Source organism: Rutidosis leptorrhynchoides, chromosome 9 (assembly GCF_046630445.1).
Source record: "Rutidosis leptorrhynchoides isolate AG116_Rl617_1_P2 chromosome 9, CSIRO_AGI_Rlap_v1, whole genome shotgun sequence".
NCBI lineage: Eukaryota > Viridiplantae > Streptophyta > Magnoliopsida > Asterales > Asteraceae > Rutidosis > Rutidosis leptorrhynchoides.
In genome coordinates this window covers 368,048,890-368,068,550 of record NC_092341.1, presented here as the reverse complement: position 1 = coordinate 368,068,550, position 19,661 = coordinate 368,048,890, and the positions used below count along the sequence as shown (strand labels likewise).

At 32.6% G+C, this 19,661-nt stretch overlaps 2 protein-coding genes across 3 annotated transcripts; both read right to left on the bottom strand.

Moving 5' to 3' along the window:
• Positions 1-1,620: 1,620 nt before the first annotated feature.
• On the bottom strand, positions 1,621-13,943 carry LOC139866501 (calcium-transporting ATPase 3, endoplasmic reticulum-type). Of its 2 annotated transcripts, none has more exons than XM_071854756.1 (34): positions 13,738-13,943; positions 13,565-13,615; positions 13,438-13,471; positions 11,466-11,483; positions 11,247-11,383; positions 10,449-10,523; positions 10,191-10,236; positions 10,046-10,105; positions 9,841-9,921; positions 9,545-9,630; positions 9,092-9,193; positions 8,960-9,013; positions 8,302-8,403; positions 8,142-8,200; positions 7,766-7,910; positions 7,532-7,639; positions 7,284-7,436; positions 7,029-7,133; positions 6,689-6,885; positions 6,361-6,472; positions 5,840-5,938; positions 5,599-5,744; positions 5,078-5,135; positions 4,624-4,716; positions 4,003-4,053; positions 3,751-3,882; positions 3,502-3,603; positions 3,374-3,428; positions 2,928-3,013; positions 2,692-2,840; positions 2,434-2,539; positions 2,293-2,346; positions 2,094-2,142; positions 1,621-1,963 (listed from the first exon to the last, which is right to left on the bottom strand). In XM_071854756.1, exons 1-34 carry the CDS (start codon positions 13,768-13,770, stop codon positions 1,893-1,895), a joined length of 3,009 nt encoding a protein of 1,002 aa, XP_071710857.1. In that variant the 5' UTR covers positions 13,771-13,943; the 3' UTR covers positions 1,621-1,892. The 2 variants fall into 2 exon arrangements, with proteins under 2 accessions (XP_071710857.1, XP_071710856.1); XM_071854755.1 differs by having other exon boundaries at positions 2,692-2,853; positions 2,929-3,013.
• A 1,904-nt stretch (positions 13,944-15,847) lies between these two features.
• LOC139865762 (nucleobase-ascorbate transporter 7-like) lies at positions 15,848-19,650 on the bottom strand. Its single transcript, XM_071853861.1, has 14 exons — positions 19,339-19,650; positions 18,951-19,048; positions 18,673-18,849; positions 18,456-18,556; positions 18,291-18,366; positions 18,115-18,174; positions 17,856-18,037; positions 17,652-17,748; positions 17,200-17,286; positions 17,029-17,087; positions 16,859-16,950; positions 16,649-16,726; positions 16,397-16,557; positions 15,848-16,168 (listed from the first exon to the last, which is right to left on the bottom strand). The coding sequence occupies exons 1-14, from the start codon at positions 19,457-19,459 to the stop codon at positions 15,962-15,964; spliced, it is 1,596 nt and encodes a 531-aa protein (XP_071709962.1). The 5' UTR covers positions 19,460-19,650; the 3' UTR covers positions 15,848-15,961.
• Positions 19,651-19,661: the final 11 nt, after the last annotated feature.

The window sequence follows — 19,661 nt, the reverse complement described above, 5'->3', positions numbered from 1 at the left end:
TTAGTCTTGCAATTTAAACATTTTGTTTGTAAAGCTTTATTTATTATCTAGGAATGAATGCAATTTCTTTTTTATTTGTTGGGTAGTAATTTTGAATTATGATCATGGGTTATATAAATTAGGGTTTCAAAGGAAATGATATTTCAAAAAGAAGGATGTATAATGTTCAGGGGTTTGTTGAAGGAAGAGGAATTTTGGGTTTTTTTTTTCTTTCAATGTTGGGTTTTGAGATTTGTAATTTGGGGGAAGATAATAAAGATAGGTTATGAAGTTTTTCAAAGGAAAAAGAAACAGAGGGACCATATAAGCAATTTTGTTTAAAGAAAAAGATAAAAGGACATTTTTACCCTCATGTGCGTGGCATGTGATTGGAGTTAACGGAATTATTTAACGTCCGTCAGAAATAAAGACTAAAACAGCAACATTGACATACCACGATGATGAAATACGCCAAAAAAACCACAGGGACTAAGCCAGCATTTTGATACAAACCACATGGACTATTTCAGCAATTTTGTCTTTAAATTACTATTGTATCCTCATATTACTATACGAAACGGCTACTATATATCACTATTTGCAACTTTTTGACCACCTACTCTTTCTAGAGCATGTTTCATATATCAATTATTAATGAGAAAACATAAAAATTGTGTATTTTCTTTATACAATTCCGCTCATCACAACTCACAAGGTAAGTATTATTCTTCATACATATTATTAGAGTGCTCCCAATCCTCTAGAACTAGCCAACCATTCAGCGTCACATCATCACTTTCATCCCACTTCCTTCCTAGGACTAAACCCATGACTAAACACTCCTAACAATGACACTCCTCCTTCCATATTTTTATTTTCTTTTTTAATTTTTTTATATATTACAATTATTTTTTTATTTCTTTTATTATTATTACTCCGTATTATTAATAATTAATTAATATATAATAATTATAATATAATAACAATAATTATTATTATTATAACTTGATATAATTTGTGGCCCAAAATACACCTCCTCTCACTCACCTTCTTCTTCATTTTTTTTCTTCATAAACAGCACTCCTCTCTAAATTGCAAAATACACCATTTTTCTCCATTTCAAAAGAAATAAAATAGAATAAAATAAAATAAAAACCCTCAAGATCCGTCCACAAATGTGACTGAAATGGACAAGTGGAGAGACGAAGACCCTGGGCGAGATCGTCGGCAGCACCTGGGCAGCCTTGTGGGCGGGGGGCTAGACGTGCCGTTGGGACCGCTCTTATATAAATATAAACATAAATACTAACATTTCAATTAACTTCAAGTTAGAGCATTGACCTAACACAAAACAAAGGTCAACTTAATTATAAAAATGTCACCGACTATTCGAGTTTGAAGAATCTCAAGTGTCTACGTCATCTAAAAAGCAAGGGAAATATGCCCAGTCAGCAAAAGTTCTTGGTATAGAACTTGCATTATAGTCTATAGATGATGACTTTAAACTCCATATAACATTACTTGCATTCTAATCGAATGGAAAAAATTGATCCCAGAAGAACCGAATGACGATTCAACGGATAAGGCAGACATGTTAACTTCAAAAGAAAAAGAAAAAAAAAAAATAGATATAGCAACAGCAAATGCCTAGCATCATGTTTGTCAAAAATTATATTAAAATACAAGAGCAATGTAAGAACTATTAGGGATGCTAAGAAATACTATTTTAAAGTTCTACAATTCTACTTTTTTTAATTTTTGTTACATGAATACTCATAATCAGAAAGGGTTTCATCTCTATAGACCATATGCACTTGTATTGTGTACCTGTGGGGACAATTTCCCTCAACCGCATGAGTACGCCAGCAGACATAATTAACTTGGATGTTTTTGAATCGAGTGGGACCTTGAAATCATTTATCGCGTACTTCCCTTCTGGGAAGGAAATCGGGTCTCCTCCATAATCTAAGATTAAATCTCAAGCCTGGGTTCATAAAATATATCATCAGCATTATCAAATAATTAAAGTAAATAAAAACGTGCACATATGATTCTTGTTAACAAAGAAAAAGTGTCACTTATATGAAGACGTGTAAAAGTAAAGAGAAGCATACCAATAGAATGTCTGGAGAAAAATTTCAGTATCTCGTCGATAATTATTACCTACATAATAACAAACACAAACATTACTCATGTTCAAAATTCGGTAATCTAGTGTTGCAATTTACACTTTGTATGTTGAAAAAAATGCATTTTGATAGAATTGTTATGTAAAATTATTAAATATGTTTGAAGAAAGATGAAACTACTTACAGGAAAGGATAAATACAAAACGGTAGTCCACTCATCCCATGTTAATGGCACCACCTGCAATGAATATATAGCGTTTCACGTGAGAATATCCTAAAGATACAAACTTTTTTTAAGAGAAATAAAAAGAGAGTTGAAACTTACAGAAAAAAGAATCGAAAGTGGTTGGACATACAAAATGAGGCAATGAAGTAACATAGTAACACCAATAGAACCAACTAGCCAGAAATTACTCCATGGTGGTATAACACTGAAATATACATTTCAGTGTTAGTTATTAACTACCAATAAAATATAACACTGAAATTTAAATTACTCCAAAAATAATTTACAAGTTATCAGACAGCACATGTTAAGAGCAGATTGAATAACATGTACAAGTGCATAAGAACATATACTCACACAAGGGATTGATTTTCACTGAGATTGTTAAGCGCATTGAACATTTCAACAACAACAAGCACTGTCATTGCAACAGTTGAAGGGTGTCGATCACTAAATATACTGCATGGGTATGTAGTTTCACGTTTTAAGCAACTGTCGAAATTCATCTGCAGCGTAAACGGAAAAATATAAAACTTGTAAAATTATGTGTATTATGATATCTTAAGCAAGATATATGGTTGCAATATATTTACCAATTCGCTATATGGTATTTTTGGACCAGTGTCCGAGTAAATAAACCACCATATGAAACCCGCAACAGTTGCAAGTCCAACGTAAGCTGCATAAACCAAATCAATCTGTTACTTTATTCCCTGAATAATGAAGAGAGAAAGTATGGTGTGATAATAATTAAAATATAAAATGGATCAAGTTAAATACATGAAGTTTCAATTTTGCCTTTATGACATTGGCATACTAAAAGCATACATTGGCATACTAAAAGCATACATTACGAAGATGCATTCATGGGTTTCAATAATATTAAGAACGTCTGCTTTTTCCCATTTATAATAGGTGTGACGAAAAACAAGTCTTTAAAATCAACCAGAAAAGGACAAAATTGAACTAACATATTAGAAAATATCATTACTAGCATGCATATAAGTTGGTGAACTCAACAAAATAATGATATGATTACCTCCAATCACTAAATAACGAAAGAATAGCCACCCGGTAACAACAGCTTCATTAACCTGTGATTCAAAATGTTGCATTATAAATTGCCATGTAAGATATAATGCATAAAGAAAGTAATGAAAAGAATACCTTTCGAGGCTTAGCTTTCATAACATCGGAATCTTGCTTATTAAAACCAATTGCTGTAGCAGGTAATCCATCTGTAACCAAATTCACCCAAAGAAGTTGTACCTGGAGAAGAGTAATGATTCAGATTGTACGGCCAATTATTTATCCAATTAAAACTAAATATAAAGATTAGCATGTATAGAATTATTGGTGAAATGTAGGGATTAAATATGTAATAAGACATAAGTAGAGAAATTAGAAGGAGCTTACAGGGACAAGAGTATCGGGTATTCCAAGTACAGCTGCAACAAAAATACAAACTACTTCTCCAATATTTGAAGAAATCATATATCTGATAAACTGCTTTGTGTTATTGTATATAGCTCTGCCTTCTGCAACAGCCTGCAGATACCACGTCAAGTTAATCTTAAATAAGAGTTTAGATGTATAAACTCTAAAAAAAAATTGAATTTCATGATGGCGCAAATAATTAATCAAATTGACATTGTGCAAGAAGCTTACTGCGACAATAGTAGCAAAATTGTCATCAGCCAAAACCATGTCCGAAGCACTCTGATAACACAATGACAATAATTTAGTTATAGGGATGAGCAGAAGTGTAAACATTTATGCAAAACAAAAGTTGGTTTCAAGGACAACTCAGAAAGATATAGGGAAAACTAAAAAACAATGATAAGAATTATGTTGAAGTACTTTGTATATGTAAGTAGGGGTTATTGAAATAATTTCATTCTATTGGTTTTATTTAGACTTTTGGAGTTCACATATACGAACACCAAGTTTTCATAACTTTCTAGAATTCCGAACTCGAACAATCATGCACTTTTATATATGCAAGTACAAATGCTAATACTGAGCCTAATTGTTGGAATCATATAAGAACTGATATGTGAAATCATGAAACTCTAATAAATGAAGGCATTATAGTGGAAGCACAATGATTTGTCATCCTTCGAGTATAATAACAAAAATGCAAAAAGCAAGAGTTAGATAAGCGACACATAAAATAGGGTACATACAAATTCAATAATGACACAAATTTCCACTCCACTATCTGGATATATATCGGAACCTGAATAATGTAATCTATTAAAAAATTAATAACAGTAATAATAATAATACCTTGGCAACTGCTGTTCCTGATCCCATGGCAATTCCTATGTCTGCCTTCTTTAATGCAGGTGCATCATTCACCCCATCTCCAGTCATCGCAACCTTCAAACAAAAAATAGTTTCATTTGTCGAACAGTAAAAAATAAAAGAGTTAAATTGTGCGTGTGTATGTGTATGTGTGTGTAAATAAATGAAATTTTAGCAGGCACTTGAATCCCGACAAAACTTTACACATTTACAACTTAGCACTCGCTAAATAGCTAATAGAGATCATAAAATCTGAATTCTAGGGCATCCTGTAATGCTTAGACAGACAAAGTAAATTGCTACAACGAAACCCAAGTGGCCCATGGGCCGAAACGTATATACGTATTATCTAACATATCCCAAACTAAAAAATAACATCTTTGTACTTGAACAAATCATTACAATCATAATAATTAAGGATATTCAGCAGGCTTACCACTTCATTTTGATGTTGGAGTGCTTCCACCAGCATCTTTTTGTGAGACGGTTCAACCCTATAAGACACAATATCAACATTGTAGTAGTTCATTATTTTAAGAGCAATTTACCTTTTAATCAAAAGAGAGAAGGAAAATGACAGTATTCATTTTGGGTTGAAACCGTTTGCATTTTACATAGGTCAAAACTACTCGGATTAAGCTAACACCAAATAAGATAGTAGTTAATAACTAGTGAATGTGTTAACTATAACAAGAAGGCTATGCTATTAGTATAATAATCACTATCTTTACTTCTAATACATGCGCAATAGGAAGGCGGTAAGCCACAAATACAATTTGGACGACTACGAACTCATATGACCCATTTCCTTTTATCAACATTATTCATTAACCCATTTGATAATGAGGGGAAAACCATAAGCTAATTTGATCAGCTCATACGTAAATGGGTTGAAACTTGAAAGTGATACCGCCATATGTAATGCATGAAATTTGCCATTATTAAAAACTAAGATACCTAGTAAAAAGTGTCATCTGTTGCAATGCCGTCAACTTTTCCGAAGCTGGAAGGTTTTCAAACTCTGAAGCAGTGAATGAACGTCCCACAAAATCTTCAAGGTGATCAAAAGCACCTATCTTTCGACACAATGACTCTGCGGTAATCTACAAATTCCATCTCAAATTAGAATAATAGTTATAACGATAAAATATTAACCGTTGTTTGATGATTCTGAAAAAGAAGAGATAAACTTGGGTACCTTGTTATCTCCAGTCACGACCATAACACGTATCCCAGCTGTCATGCATGAAAGTATAGCATCTCTTACTTCCTCTCTTGGTGGATCAAGCATTCCGACCTATAAGTAACAGGGGGTGGACAAACCGTAAGTAAAAATTAATACGACCAAAAATACAATAAACCATATTTTGTGATCAAACATAAAAGAGTGATACAAATGATAACCGTCAAATCTAACAGATACACCAATGTACATATATATTTTTGTTCTTTTCCTTTAGCTTCATAGAAGCCATTATAATGGATAGAAGACCGTTCTTTAATCAGTAATAACATCAGAAACATCTAGTTCTGTAGTTATTTCTTTATTCAAATATTAAAAAAAAAAAAAAAAAAAAAAAACAGCGATGACACATCAGGTACACTTTGTGATGGTAAACAATTTGTTGTCAAAAGAGAAACAAACGCAAATCTGTGCACAACTTTTGGATAAAGTTTTGAGTAAACGAACAGATATAATGTTCTGGAGAGAAAGAATACCAATCCAATGAATGTAAGGTCTTTTTCGTCATCTAAGGAAATACTTTGATGACCTGGGGGCATCCTTTTTAAGGCAAGTGCAAGACATCTCAAAGTATCTTTTCCTGCAAAACTGAAAGACACAGACTAAAACTTAACAGAAGGAACAAAAGAGACTCAATGATTTAGATGATTCAAATGTGACACTGATGATTTAAAATGACAAAAAATGAAGAAAGAAAGAAACATACAGCTTATTAGTTATACTGAAAAAAATGAAAAGTTTATGTGAGCATCCAACGTTCACATAAAGACAAGGGGCAAAGATTTTAAAAATAATAGTCTTTACCTTGAAAATCTGGATTCCAACTCAGCTCTAATGTTCGCAGTTAGAGGAACGGTAGAACCATCATCATTGCAAAGAATACTTGTGCATTTGGAAAGTATACTCTCTGGGGCACCTTTGGAGAACATTATTTCAATCTGCTTTCGACTACAAAGAACACTCATCATCTTGCGATCACGAGAAAACTCCAAAAGAGATATCTGCATGCATTAAATTTCCAATAATATATCAAAAAAATGTGATCACAAGATTACACCACATGTAACTCAAAGAAAAAGAATACGATGCCCCTGAATCAAATAATCATAATAAATAAGCTTAGAGGAGTGTAAAAAATCAAAACCTTCTTAAACTGGTTCTCCCAATAATGATTACAGTAAGATGCTCGTTCATGCTTGGTCAACATATTCAGAGCAGATGGCATAGAGTCAAAACCAGGTAGACCAACCTGATAAAAACAGTTGAGAGGCAAAACTGAAGTAAATATACAACATAGTAGTCAATGTGAATACGACAAGAGTTCCAGTGTAAATTCCATATTGTTTTCTGATTTTTGGAAAATTTCCAGCCAAAATTTATCTTAGATAAGAGAATCAACCTTTTCAGCTAATATACGAAGAGCCACTTCGGTAGACTCGCCAATTTTTTCATACTTTTTCTTGTCAGGATTGTATTGTATAACAGACTCATTGCAGAGAGCTGAACACATTGCAATGTGAAGGAGACAAGGAAATTGAGCAGGAAAATCAAGCTGCAAAGTTTTAATGCTCATCAGAGTTGATATATTAACATTTTTCATTACTACAAAAAAAAAACATTGAAGTACATTTCTCGGAGAAATCTTACCTGCATTCCCATGCCATCATAAATAGAACCCTCAGGTGCATAGGTTGTACCACTAATGCTGTATTCTGTAGCTGCAGCTCCATGGCTGGCAGATTGAAGCACACAAATCTAGAAAAAAGAAAAAACATGATATAATTAGTTAAAGTAAATATAACGAACTATTCCAAATGAAGCTGATTACCCAAGAAAACATTACAATCTGAAATATAGATTAAAAGTAGAAACAAAAACCACCTTTGAAACTGACATCATATTTGTGGTCAGAGTACCAGTTTTGTCACTGCAAATCACTGTTGTACAGCCTAATGTCTCTACAGAAGGCAATGATCTCACAATAGCATTTAAACGAGCCATTCTTTTGGTTCCAAGAGCCAAACAACTGTCAATTAAATAAATAAATAATTATAATAAAAAGATTGCAATTAATAACAATGACTAGCTAGCTAAAATTACTTAATAATAACGTTAGAGATACGATCTACTCTTGGTCATTAGCCATGCTATAATGAGCACACATACAAAACACTCATTTGTCAGACATCACAATACAGACCATGATACACTCAATGGCAATTAGTTAAGTGCATATGAATATAAGAAAATCACTCACGTTGTAACAACAGCTGGAAGACCTTCTGGAATCGCAGCAACAGCAAGGGCAACTGCAATCTAGTCAGGTATGATACATACAAGATTCACATTTCAATCTTGATATAACGAAAGGTGGTAACGAACATAATTAAATAGTGAATGTTATCTTAAATAATTACCTTGAAGTAGTGCACAGCACCTTGAAAAAAGCCTCCATGAACAGGATCACGAAAGTGGCCAATATTTACAATCCACACCAATATACAGATACCAGCTATGACCTAAGAAAAGAGAAGAGGATAAAGATTCAGCAATCATTTCAATAACAAAAAATATTCTTTAAAGTAAACGAAGAAGCCTGAATCCAAAACAATAAGCTGGGACTCTTTGCCCCAACATATTCCATATTAGAGCATTAAATATCATGGTTTGTGAAAGTGTTCCATTTCACATTGGCTAGAAGTGTTGACAAATTTACACAAGTCTACCTCTAATGACAAAGTGAATGGATCTCTAACATGTCAAAAGAATAAAAATAATATATAAAAAGTTAAAATGGGTCAAAAGCTCCCCAAATTGTATTCTTACTTCCTAAAATATCTTGAATCATTTCATTTAACAAATAAGCTTAATATTCACATAATATATTATATATTATTTATTATTTATGAAGAAAAGTTAAAAAGTATTTTGGGTCAACCTAAACTGATTCATTTTGACCAAAAGAATAATTTGGCATGTTACCCAACCCACCATCTTTACACCACTACATAGATTAATGAAGCACATAACAATGTATCAGAAAAATAGATAGAGGAAAAACGGACAGTCTTTAACCTTGGCCAAAAAAGTACCAAATTCATCAAGCTTTCGCTTGAGCGGTGTTGCTTCCTGCATCCAGAAGTAAGTACATTTAAGGTAACAATTCCAAGAGGAGACATTCTATGAAAAAAAAAAAAAAAATCTTACATCCTCAGTTTTCAACATAGAATCACGTATGCTGCCCATTGCAGTATTTGAACCAACTCCAACCACAACAGCTCTTGCTCTACCTGCAACAACTACTGTTCCCTGGCCATGCCATTATAAAATCACTAAGCCCCTCGTATAACAATAACATACCAGAAAGTAGTTCTAGAGATACTATAAATCATGGAATAAAGCATGAGAATAGAACACCGATCATAGTTAAGATTTTTCGATTCATGAGACTCTTTTGTTGGTGACCATAAATATGTGGAGCTACTGAAAGACAATTGCGTCATTATAAAAACAATAAAAAGTAAACAGGAGATCAAAATGTGTCAGGTAAAAAAACTAGGAAGGGCTTAATTTTTTGCCAATTTTTAGGCACTGTTTCCTTCAATCATGTAACTGGAAGTCAATATGTGTCAGATAAAAAGAAATGTTACGAACACGTACCGAGAAGAGTATATTGGTTTTGTCTTGATAAACTGCATTGGTAGTTACAGCAGACTCGATCTCTTTTTCCACAGACGAGCTCTCACCTGTCGTCAAAATCGGGTTTTAAATCGATGTGCTTTCCAGACAGAAATGAGAAAAAAGTAATGCAATATTGTACAAATAAGTGACCCACTAGTCATACTATAAAATACATTAGAATCAAAACAAATATCCAATATAAATAAGACATAAATGAACTTAAAAAATAATCAAGTGGTCATTTTCAAAATATAATATGGACATATAGACTATACCTGTAAGAATTGCTTGATCAACACGTAGCTGATCACTTAACATCTCAATCATTCGCAAGTCTGCCGGAATTTTGCAACCCACTGTTCGATGGAGCCCACGAGAAAGAAAGGAAGAACAAAATTATCGTCCATTGATTGCATTTTTAGTAAACAAAAGGAGCATGTAACAATTACAGCACCCTTGAAGAAAATCAACGAAACTTACCACTTACTTCAACAATATCCCCTGGAACTAGTTCTGTCGCGGGAAGGATGGAGAAGCAACCTGAATGAAAGAAAACGATAAGAATCTGAAACAACGTATACGTGTGCCACACATATATCTACAGATGATATAAAAAAATGTTTACCATTACGCATAACAGTTGCAACATCCGCTTGATAAGCACGCAACTCCTGCAATAAGAAATAAAGACGGAATGTATGAGGCTAAGTTAGAAAACAAAAACAGACAATGTATTCCTTACTGGAAAGTGTAGGCTCAAAGGAAACCTTTCATCATTATAACTATGGCAATGCATATTAAAGTATGCTCCTATGTAATCTTAGTAAATTATTATAATATCAATATATAAATAAAGATCATGGTGCTAGCACCAGTGACCTACTTCCAAAGCCTTCTCGGCATTTGTTTCTGTAATTACTCCTACAGCAGCATTTGCAGCCAATATCAGAAGGATAACCTGAAAGTCAGCATAATACAAAGTTATTTGAAAAGCAAAATTGTGCAAAAGTTATGACTTGTCGAAGATAGCGACATGTGTGCAATAAAGCCCCTATTAGTCACTTTTCAACGATAAAAAAAAAAAGACCATGTGTTTTATACTTGGTGTTAACTGTCGAGCCTTTTAATTTGCATTATATTTGGTCAAGCTTACAGCAAAGAAATCATGTAGATACATTAATACACGTCAAAGTGGAACTGTAAAATTTTTATATGGATGATAGATATATAACAGTTTTCAACGGAAGAATACATGGTTTATATATTAAACAGAATATGCAGTACTAACTCCAGATAAAAGACCTGCTTCATGCAATAAGAGCTAGAAGAAATTTGAACACCATTCGAGAGCTTCCTTTAAAACATAATCTTTAGACTTAAACCCAATTGAAGTGCATAACAGTCTTCATAGCGACATAACAATAAGAGCAAGTTGTTCAAATGAGGAAATGAACCAACTTTGTGAAAGGGTTCCATTCATAAACAAGCGAAAAGAATTAGCAAGCTCCACAATCAAATATTGTTGCTAGAACTTCACTTACTAATTATTTTTCATTATTGACTTCTATATAGTGTCACACTAAATCCATAGAAAAAAACAACTCACTCACGTAAAACATGCAACTAGAGAAGTGATGAGTACAGAAAACGGTGAAAAGACGAAAAATGAAATGTATCTTACTGATGGCTCCAGGAAAGCTGTTAAGCCTGTCTCTCCATTAACCAGAGCCAAAAGAAAAGAAACAACAGCAGCAGCAATCAATATTTTAACAAGCAAGTCATCAAACTGCTTAAGAACCAACTTCCAAAAAGGAGTGCCTGCAGGTGCCAATCAAAGTATCAAACCATTTATTAAAGGCGGAACAAGTAGGAGATGAGAATAGAAGTTAATTATACTTACTTTCTTCTTGAGGCAACACTGCAACAACAACAAAAAAAGGCAACTTATTAGAGAAGTGTACATGGCATACGTTTATTGTTGTCTGACATACTTATTGTAGTAAAAGAAAAATAACAACTTCCAAAAGTACACATTAAAGGAATATAGCATACAAGAAACCAACAAAGCGATTAAGGGACACCATACAGAACTAGACTCACATTTTTATAATGCAATAGTCCTTACTGGATCACTGTGGTAGAACTTCGCACAGTCAAAAGTATTAAATTATTCTGTTGCATTGGAATGTATCCAAAGTACACTAAAAATAGTCTATGTAGAAAACATATTGCAGTAAGCAATTTTTACAAAAGAGAGCACAGGTTAGCTATAGCATTATTGCTACTTGAATAATAGGAAGTGTATTGTTCTTTGTGTGTTCTCCATGATACACGGGTAAGTTCAATACTAAAGTATTAGTATAAAGTATAAAATAAACAACCTTACTATTTGAGCGGAGAAAAAAGTGTCGTTCTTTGGGTGTTTTCGATTATACGACACTAAGATCAAAGAAATAGTTTTATTAAAATAAAATTCTAAACAGCAACAATAGCTATTGGATGACTTCTAAGTAATATGAAACATAAACAGATGCAATATAAATAATCAATTTCTTCAATGGTTGGTCTCTAAAGAATATGTACTCACTAAATTTTTATATCTCCAAAAATAGATATAGAAATTTGGTTGTAATGCCCATATACCGTACTTACGAACAAGTTTGAATGTTTGATGCATCTATTACACGGAAAATAATAAAAGCTAGTTTTAAACAATTAACACCTTCAATGGGTAGCTGAAGAGATTTATGCTGGAAATAAAAGCCTGACTCCTACAAAAAAACTTATCCTCTACTCCGAAAGTGCCTATATAGTGATAAAAATTAATATCGGCGGCACAAATTAATGAACTTCGTAAGCCACATTAAAAATTAGGATGGAAATTGAAAGAAAAAAAAATTACATTCCCATTTAGTGAAGGTAGAAAAGTTGCTATATGACGTGTGTGCTTAGTACTCACTGTGGAAGACTACCTCCAGCATCTTAATAAATCAAACATCAATTTCATCATATGAGATTTATTTTCTAACCACTAACTACAATTTTAATGCCTTCGGTTTCTAACTGTTATATTTGAGGACAAGGCAGCAATCTTTCATTGCTTCATATTTATCAGCTTAGGTCCATCCTAAAATTGGTTTATTCATTACAAACATAGATAACGATGGATAAACGTAGCCGTAGGTATTGTTGTATTTTCTTGTTTTTTAAAACATCGATTTGTTAATCTATCCAAGCCTACGAACTGTTTTGATGTGCCATAATACAGAGTAGTGTTGTTAAAGTAGGTAGGCAGCCTGGCAGAGGATAACATCGAAAGTAGTAATGTACATCGATACAACAAAGGTTTTGGCTTAACTAGATAAAAAGGTGGATCCATGTTCAAGATCATTCAATGCTTAGTATTACCATCATGCGTCTTCATAATACTTCTGTCTTTCCTCAATTTTAGCTTACATAACTAGATTAAAACACAGCCAAATTAACATATTTATTAGGTTACGGGCTACTATCAAATTAAATTCTAGTATTAGAAGCATCCAGCCACAACCCTGGTTTTTAATTGGATTAAATCCAATATGAGTTCATTTAGCAGGGTTGACCTAAGCTATTGACTCCCGATCGTATAATTTATTCAACTATCTTAGTTAAAGGTACATTCTTGTCGTGTATAATGTATCGATATAGCTTAGACTCACCAATGTATGCTTTCAATAACAACACATTGCCTCAAAATCTATTACCTCTCCTTATACCTACCATACCTTGTTCATTTTTAGCAAAAATAAAATACATGTCACCTAACAATCCAAGTATTCAAATATCAATTTAGCATCAACAACAATAATCAAAGAGAAGGTCAGAAAACGTACCATTTCTGCCATAAATCCTTGCATGACTTGTCACCTAAAATTAATTTAATTTACATTTTATTATGAATCGTCAGCTAAAGAAAAGAAATTTACTAAAATGAATTATGTGTCTAGTATCAATACATACATGAATATCAGTAAGCCCTTTAGTAGGATCCACTCCAAAAAAATCCAGTACCTGCACAAAATATTATAGATTAAAATAATCAGACTATATTTTAATATAAATCAGCAACAACTACAATTACATTGTATTTAGAATTCAAATGATGTTAATCATGAAAAATATTATTATAATACCTCAGGAACAGATCTGGCGAATGCGTCCTCCATGGGAGAGAGGACGATTGAAGTAAAGTTCCTGATGAAATTGAATCGATCTGTATTAAAATGTGTGTGTTGAAGATCTGAATTAGCAGAAAACGTTATGAATAAGCGATGATAGTTATTACTCCATATGATCTAAATGAATAAACTATTGATTGATGGGCGTTTTATTAGGGTTTATGTATATGTATGTTTCTATTTCTATTCCTGATTTAGCCGATGTGGCACTTTTGCTTCTAAACCGCTTGCGCCAATTTTTTTATTAAGAAATACGGAGTACTAAATTTGACATAAATAAATCTTACAAATAAAATTAAGAATTTACTCCGTACAAAATAACTTCACATCAAATATAACCATGCAAATTGCATAACTTTTTTGGTTCTTACCGCGATTTAGTTAATGTTAAAATTCACACAAATATTTGGGTCCGTTATAAACAGAAATTTGGTATGAAAATTATACGATATGATCAGGGGCGGAGCCAGGATTTAAAATCGATGGGGTCACAAAATAATACTTCGTATCAAATTATATCAAGTATAAAAATCGATGGGGTTCGGGTTTCCTCCAGGGCAGTAGTTGAGGCGGGTTATGCAATTACGGGAGATGAACGCGTGGGTGGTTAAGTCCTCCTGGGTGATCCCAAATTGATGTCAAAAAAAAAAAAAAAAAAAAAAAAAAAAAACATTTAAAAAAATCTCAAACCTTAAAATTTCATAGTTTTCCTAATTAGCTTGATGTAATGCTAACGAAAAGGAATGTGGTAAATGGCCAATAGCTGCTCTCTAAGATACATAGTAATTGGTACTACAATATTTGTTTTATTAAAAATAAATCAAAAATTAAAAAACCCAACAACTGTGCTAATTAAACATACGTGATACTGATATGTGTTGATTTTTTTCATAAAAACAAATAACCTAAATTAAATCTTTGCTAATGGGGTCCTATGTCCAATTAGGTTGGGGTAGTTTGTGTGGAGTGCAAAATTTTAACAACTAATTGCTTGTTGGGCTCATGGATTGAGTGGGGGCATGTGCCACCCCAAGCTTTGCTATACCTCCGCCCCTGGATATGATATTACTTAAATGTATATATTGTTTATGTATTAATGTAGTTCATTAATAAAATAATAAAAGGTATAATAATTTTTAATCTTTAAATCATAGAAAAGTAAGAAAATTTATGTAAGTGTTTTATATCAGTTGTTACAAGTTCATTAAAAGGCAACATTAATATCAAAAGAGTGATGTTGGGCAATTGGATGAAGACTTATTTTAAGAGGTAGTGGTAGTTTTTGATTGATCATTAATTTAATTACATATTTATTATTCTCATCTTTATTTTATTATTTTAATAGTCAACTAACAATCATATTTTATCACATTATTAAAATTAAACAACTCCTTTTTACAATCTTTTATTTCTCACAATATTATCACGTTACACAATAACTACACAACATCATTCATAACATTTCTCACCGTAACAAATGATCTTATAGAGGTGTATAGATAAATATAAAATATATTAATATCACAATCACGACAAATTGAGTGTGTGTTTCACTGAGATGTTACAAGGACTTCTCATTTCATAGGCATGACACCAAATATCTACGAGTATTTGTTTTATGTTACGCATAAAGCATCTCCAAATTATTAATGTCACAACTCTTCATTAGCACTTAACAAACATTATTTATTTTCCCTCAACACTCATAAATTAACACTTTGATATTCTAAAATTATTGGCATTTTTGTTTTGTTATGAACAAGGTTGATTTATTATGCTTCTTTATCTATATACAAATTATTATGTTTTACAAAAATAAAAAAGATCATTGATTTGAATATAATATAGTATATACACATAATACATATATGTAATGCATTTGGCATTTGGCATGTTAATCTTCGGATGTATTTAATGTTATTACATTTTTTGAAAAATAAAAATAAAAATAAAAAAATCAATACATATTTGTAAAAGCATTTGATATGTGAATGGAATCATTATCAATTAAACAATGGTAGAAATATTCTACAACTATTCTATTGTACATAAAAATAATAAATTAGGGATGCAAGAGAATAAAGAAAACACAAATAAGCTTGGAATACCTTGTGTTTGTTAATAACATCCATCAAGTGTTCTACTAACCAAGATCACAAACATATATTAAGAAAACGTGCTAAAAGGATGGAAAGAACTTGTTAAGGTTCCAGGGAAGTTGATAAAACTCATCGGTCCGAATGTCTTTACCGTACACTGCAAACTTCTCCCACCAATCTTTCCCGTTCTCATTGTTCACTCGACCAAGCGTGCAGTCCAGCACCATTGCGATCATCACGGCTACACTAGCGTGTGAAGTCAATAACACTGATATCATGTTGTCAAACTGTTTTCATATAGACAAAACTTTCTATTACCTTATGCATTATCAAAAAACCAAATCTGTTTTCATACAGTCATGTTTTCTTGCATATAATATAGTGGGCTCGTCAGTATGCACCACTGTTTACGTGAGCCAACATAGCGTCTCACGTTAATCTCAATTTGAGAGTACTAATAACACAATAATATAGTCAGCTTTAAATAACAAATTTAAACAAGAGTTAGTATTTACCCATCTTGAATGTGTGTGTAGCGGACCATGATTAGAGGCGATCCAATGTTCCCGAAAGAACAGTGGAACTGAAAATCCGAGTGAGAAGGACAATCCTAATATGAATTTCGTTCGGAAGCTGTTGAGGTTACAAAACTGCAAGTTACTTAGACCTGCAGAAGCTGGCATATAAACAATCATATGTAACTGCAAATAAAAGATTAATGTTTGTTACATGATAAATTAGACCAAAGATTTGAAATTAAGACATACAGAATAAACCACAAAAGATGCAATACAAAGCTGCCATAATTGGCAAAGGTATAGAAGCGAAAATTGCTCCAAATTTTCCTGTTGAAAACCACATTATGGAGATATGTATTTAAGTAGTATAACAAATATAAAATCAAAACTTTTTCTCAAGTTTTAAGAGTTATAAATGTAATCAATATATATAAGTGCTAAAGAGAAAATTGATTATACCAAAGACTGAAAAGAAGATCATGAAAGCAGCTGATATTTGAATCACACGTCGACTTCCAACTCTTGTTAACGCCAATGCACCACTATTTTCACTACATTTCACGAAATCGTATTTGTAATGATAAATGATTACATAATGTATATATAGATCACTAAAATTTTGGTCATACATGGATGCAGAAAATCCAGTTACACTACCACACATGCCGCCAAGAAGAGTCCCAATTCCCTACCAACAAAAAATCAAAGGACGTGTTTATTTAATGTTATAAATATACTAATATAATATATAATACTAGTTGATAGCAATATCATAAACTAGCATGACGGTTTAAACATACCATCCATCCGATACCCCGACTCAAAATAGAAGGTGGAACTGGAGTTGCACTCCCGTATCTTGATGTTGCTAGAAACGAGCCCGTAGACTTCACATGAAAGGATATGGAAATGTATTTGAGTAATGAAAAACTAACTAATTGAGTACGGTGGCAATTTTGAACCGTTTACTTATAATGGGTTAAGCTATACATACATTTAAGGTAGAAAGAAAATATGTAAAATGGGTTGAACGAGTCAAAGACCATCTAGAATCGTCCTAAGATAGACACTTAATCAATAGCATAGTGTGAAGAATCAGATCTAGCACAATAAATATTTATAAGATCCAACAATTCCTGATAATTTATGTGTTGTGGGTTGACCTGACCCGTTTGACCCATTATCCAAATGGGTAGACTCGCCCATTTTGCCACCTCTAGACATGTGTAACATTAATAAGCAAAGAGGAAACCTCAATGGAAGATGCAAAAGAAGCAACCATCATCACCAGCATTTCTCCAGCATCAAAAGTCGGGGGACCCCATTGAAATGGATAAGGAACATATATCCTGCGGTTAATTATATATAAAAACATAGTATAAGATCACACGGATATAAAACTAGGTAACATTTTGCACTATAATTAAAAAATTGTAAAAGAACAAACAAAAATCACCAAGGAGCTCCATGTACGAGTCCAGAACTATCTGTACGACAAGAATTTAGCGCATCTGTCGATTTGCGATAAGCGCCACTCAGTGTCAAAATTCCAGCACAAGTCCATGTAATCGAAACAGATAACAACACTGCAAACCGGTCACATATTGGCCTCTTGAAAGTTACATACGTAGGAAGATACTGCAGAAGGCTCAATTTTAAGCGTGGTTCATAATTTCATATAAGCTTTTTCAATTAGTAAACTGTCAAAAACTTGCCTGTGAAATGAGGACTATTAACACCAACTCTGCAAGCCCGATTTCCAAACATTTTCCAAGCTACACGAGTAATGTAAAAGGAAAAAGATTATTTTGTTTCGTCCGAAATATTATCTTCAATTTAAGATATTGAATTTGATAAAAATCATGCAAGACAGTACGCAAATAATTGTTACCATGGGAAAAGCAAGATAATAAAGGCCAAGTCCCGTGTAAGTAACAAGAGGAACAACTGATAGAGGGCTAAGGTACCTATAAATGAATTAAGTTTTTAAATTATATATCAATATGAGAAAAGAAAAGGAAAAAAAACTAAATTCGATTAAAATCAAATGCTTAACTTGACGATGTTTCTCCACAAGCCAAGGAATCCAAGGGTCATTTGCAATATAGAGGCGATGATAAGAGAACCTTGTATGCCTCTCATGGTTTGTGCAAACCTCTTAAATTTTTAATTCCCAAAAATGTACCGAAAAACCATTAGAACTGGCCTACTTGAAATAAAAATTGAGGAAAGAAATTAGCAGCTGATCGATATGTTTGATAATAATCATGTACCTCATGAGGTTCTTGAAACTTATTATATCTTTTGGCATGAATTATGGAAAGAACAGGGAGTAGAAATGTGTGTGATCCACCGACAACAGATGGCAATCGAGTACCAAACATGGTTTGCATCAATGTGTTAAATCCTGAAAGAAAAAGCAGTGTTTGGATCACCCTGGCTTTCTCAGCCTGAATTGATCCAACATGGTTCAAATTACTAATAATTTATCTATTTATTTTAGATAATACATAATTATTTCAACTAATTAATTAATAGTACTACTACTTACATTGTCACCACCCATTTGAGAAACTGTCATGGTTGGTATTAAGACAGTAGTACCAAGAGTCAAAATGTAATGTTGGAACCCCAATAACACTGCATCCTCTGCAAAAATACAATAAAAATCGCCTTAACGTAACATATAACTTTTGTCACCTTACTCAAACATGTAAAGTTACATATGATTGCAAAACATATATTCATACTTATATGCATCAATTACTAAAGTTACAATTAACCGACCTTTTTTGTGTAAACAGAACTTTATAATACTAGTTTGTGGTACGAAAATCTCAACAACAGCGTGCATATTTATCAAATGTGTTATACATATATAGTGTTTGTATATGAGTAAAAAATGTATACATAGGTAAAAAAGAATATATTGGTCTTACTCCATGGGGGTGGACTATTAACACAATATTGAACACCAGCAAGTTGTTCCATTACAGGGTGTGGTTGCAACTCTTGTTTAGGAACAGCTTGTTTCGACTCGCCTTGACCTGGATTAGCCATTGTTGTGATTCAAAGCTAAAAAAGTTTTTGGGTATATACGCCTTTCAAAATGATTTAACAAGATATTAATAAGCCTGGAAAATTGTTTCTGTTATTTACATTTAATTGGTGATCAAAGACATGTTTAATGAGACTAACGTTACTGATCAATTAGTAGTAACTGCTGAGATATGATTTTGATTTTTGAATTTAAAATAAAATC

What these genes read in the sequence shown, in the direction of transcription:
- LOC139866501 (XM_071854755.1), bottom strand. Translation starts at nt 13,770, where the DNA reads ATGGAGGACGCATTCGCCAGATCTGTTCCTGAG. An exon ending in ATATGATGTCAGTTTCAAAG is followed by an intron (nt 7,640 to 7,765) that starts GTGGTTTTTGTT and finishes TCTTTTTTCTAG; the next exon opens with ATTTGTGTGCTTCAATCTGC. An exon ending in ATTTTGCTACTATTGTCGCA is followed by an intron (nt 3,883 to 4,002) that starts GTAAGCTTCTTG and finishes TGGTATCTGCAG; the next exon opens with GCTGTTGCAGAAGGCAGAGC.
- LOC139865762 (XM_071853861.1), bottom strand. Translation starts at nt 19,459, where the DNA reads ATGGCTAATCCAGGTCAAGGCGAGTCGAAACAAGCTGTTCCTAAACAA. An exon ending in TAATAGTCCTCATTTCACAG is followed by an intron (nt 18,038 to 18,114) that starts GCAAGTTTTTGA and finishes AGCCTTCTGCAG; the next exon opens with TATCTTCCTACGTATGTAAC. An exon ending in ACTGGATTTTCTGCATCCAT is followed by an intron (nt 16,951 to 17,028) that starts GTATGACCAAAA and finishes CGTGAAATGTAG; the next exon opens with TGAAAATAGTGGTGCATTGG.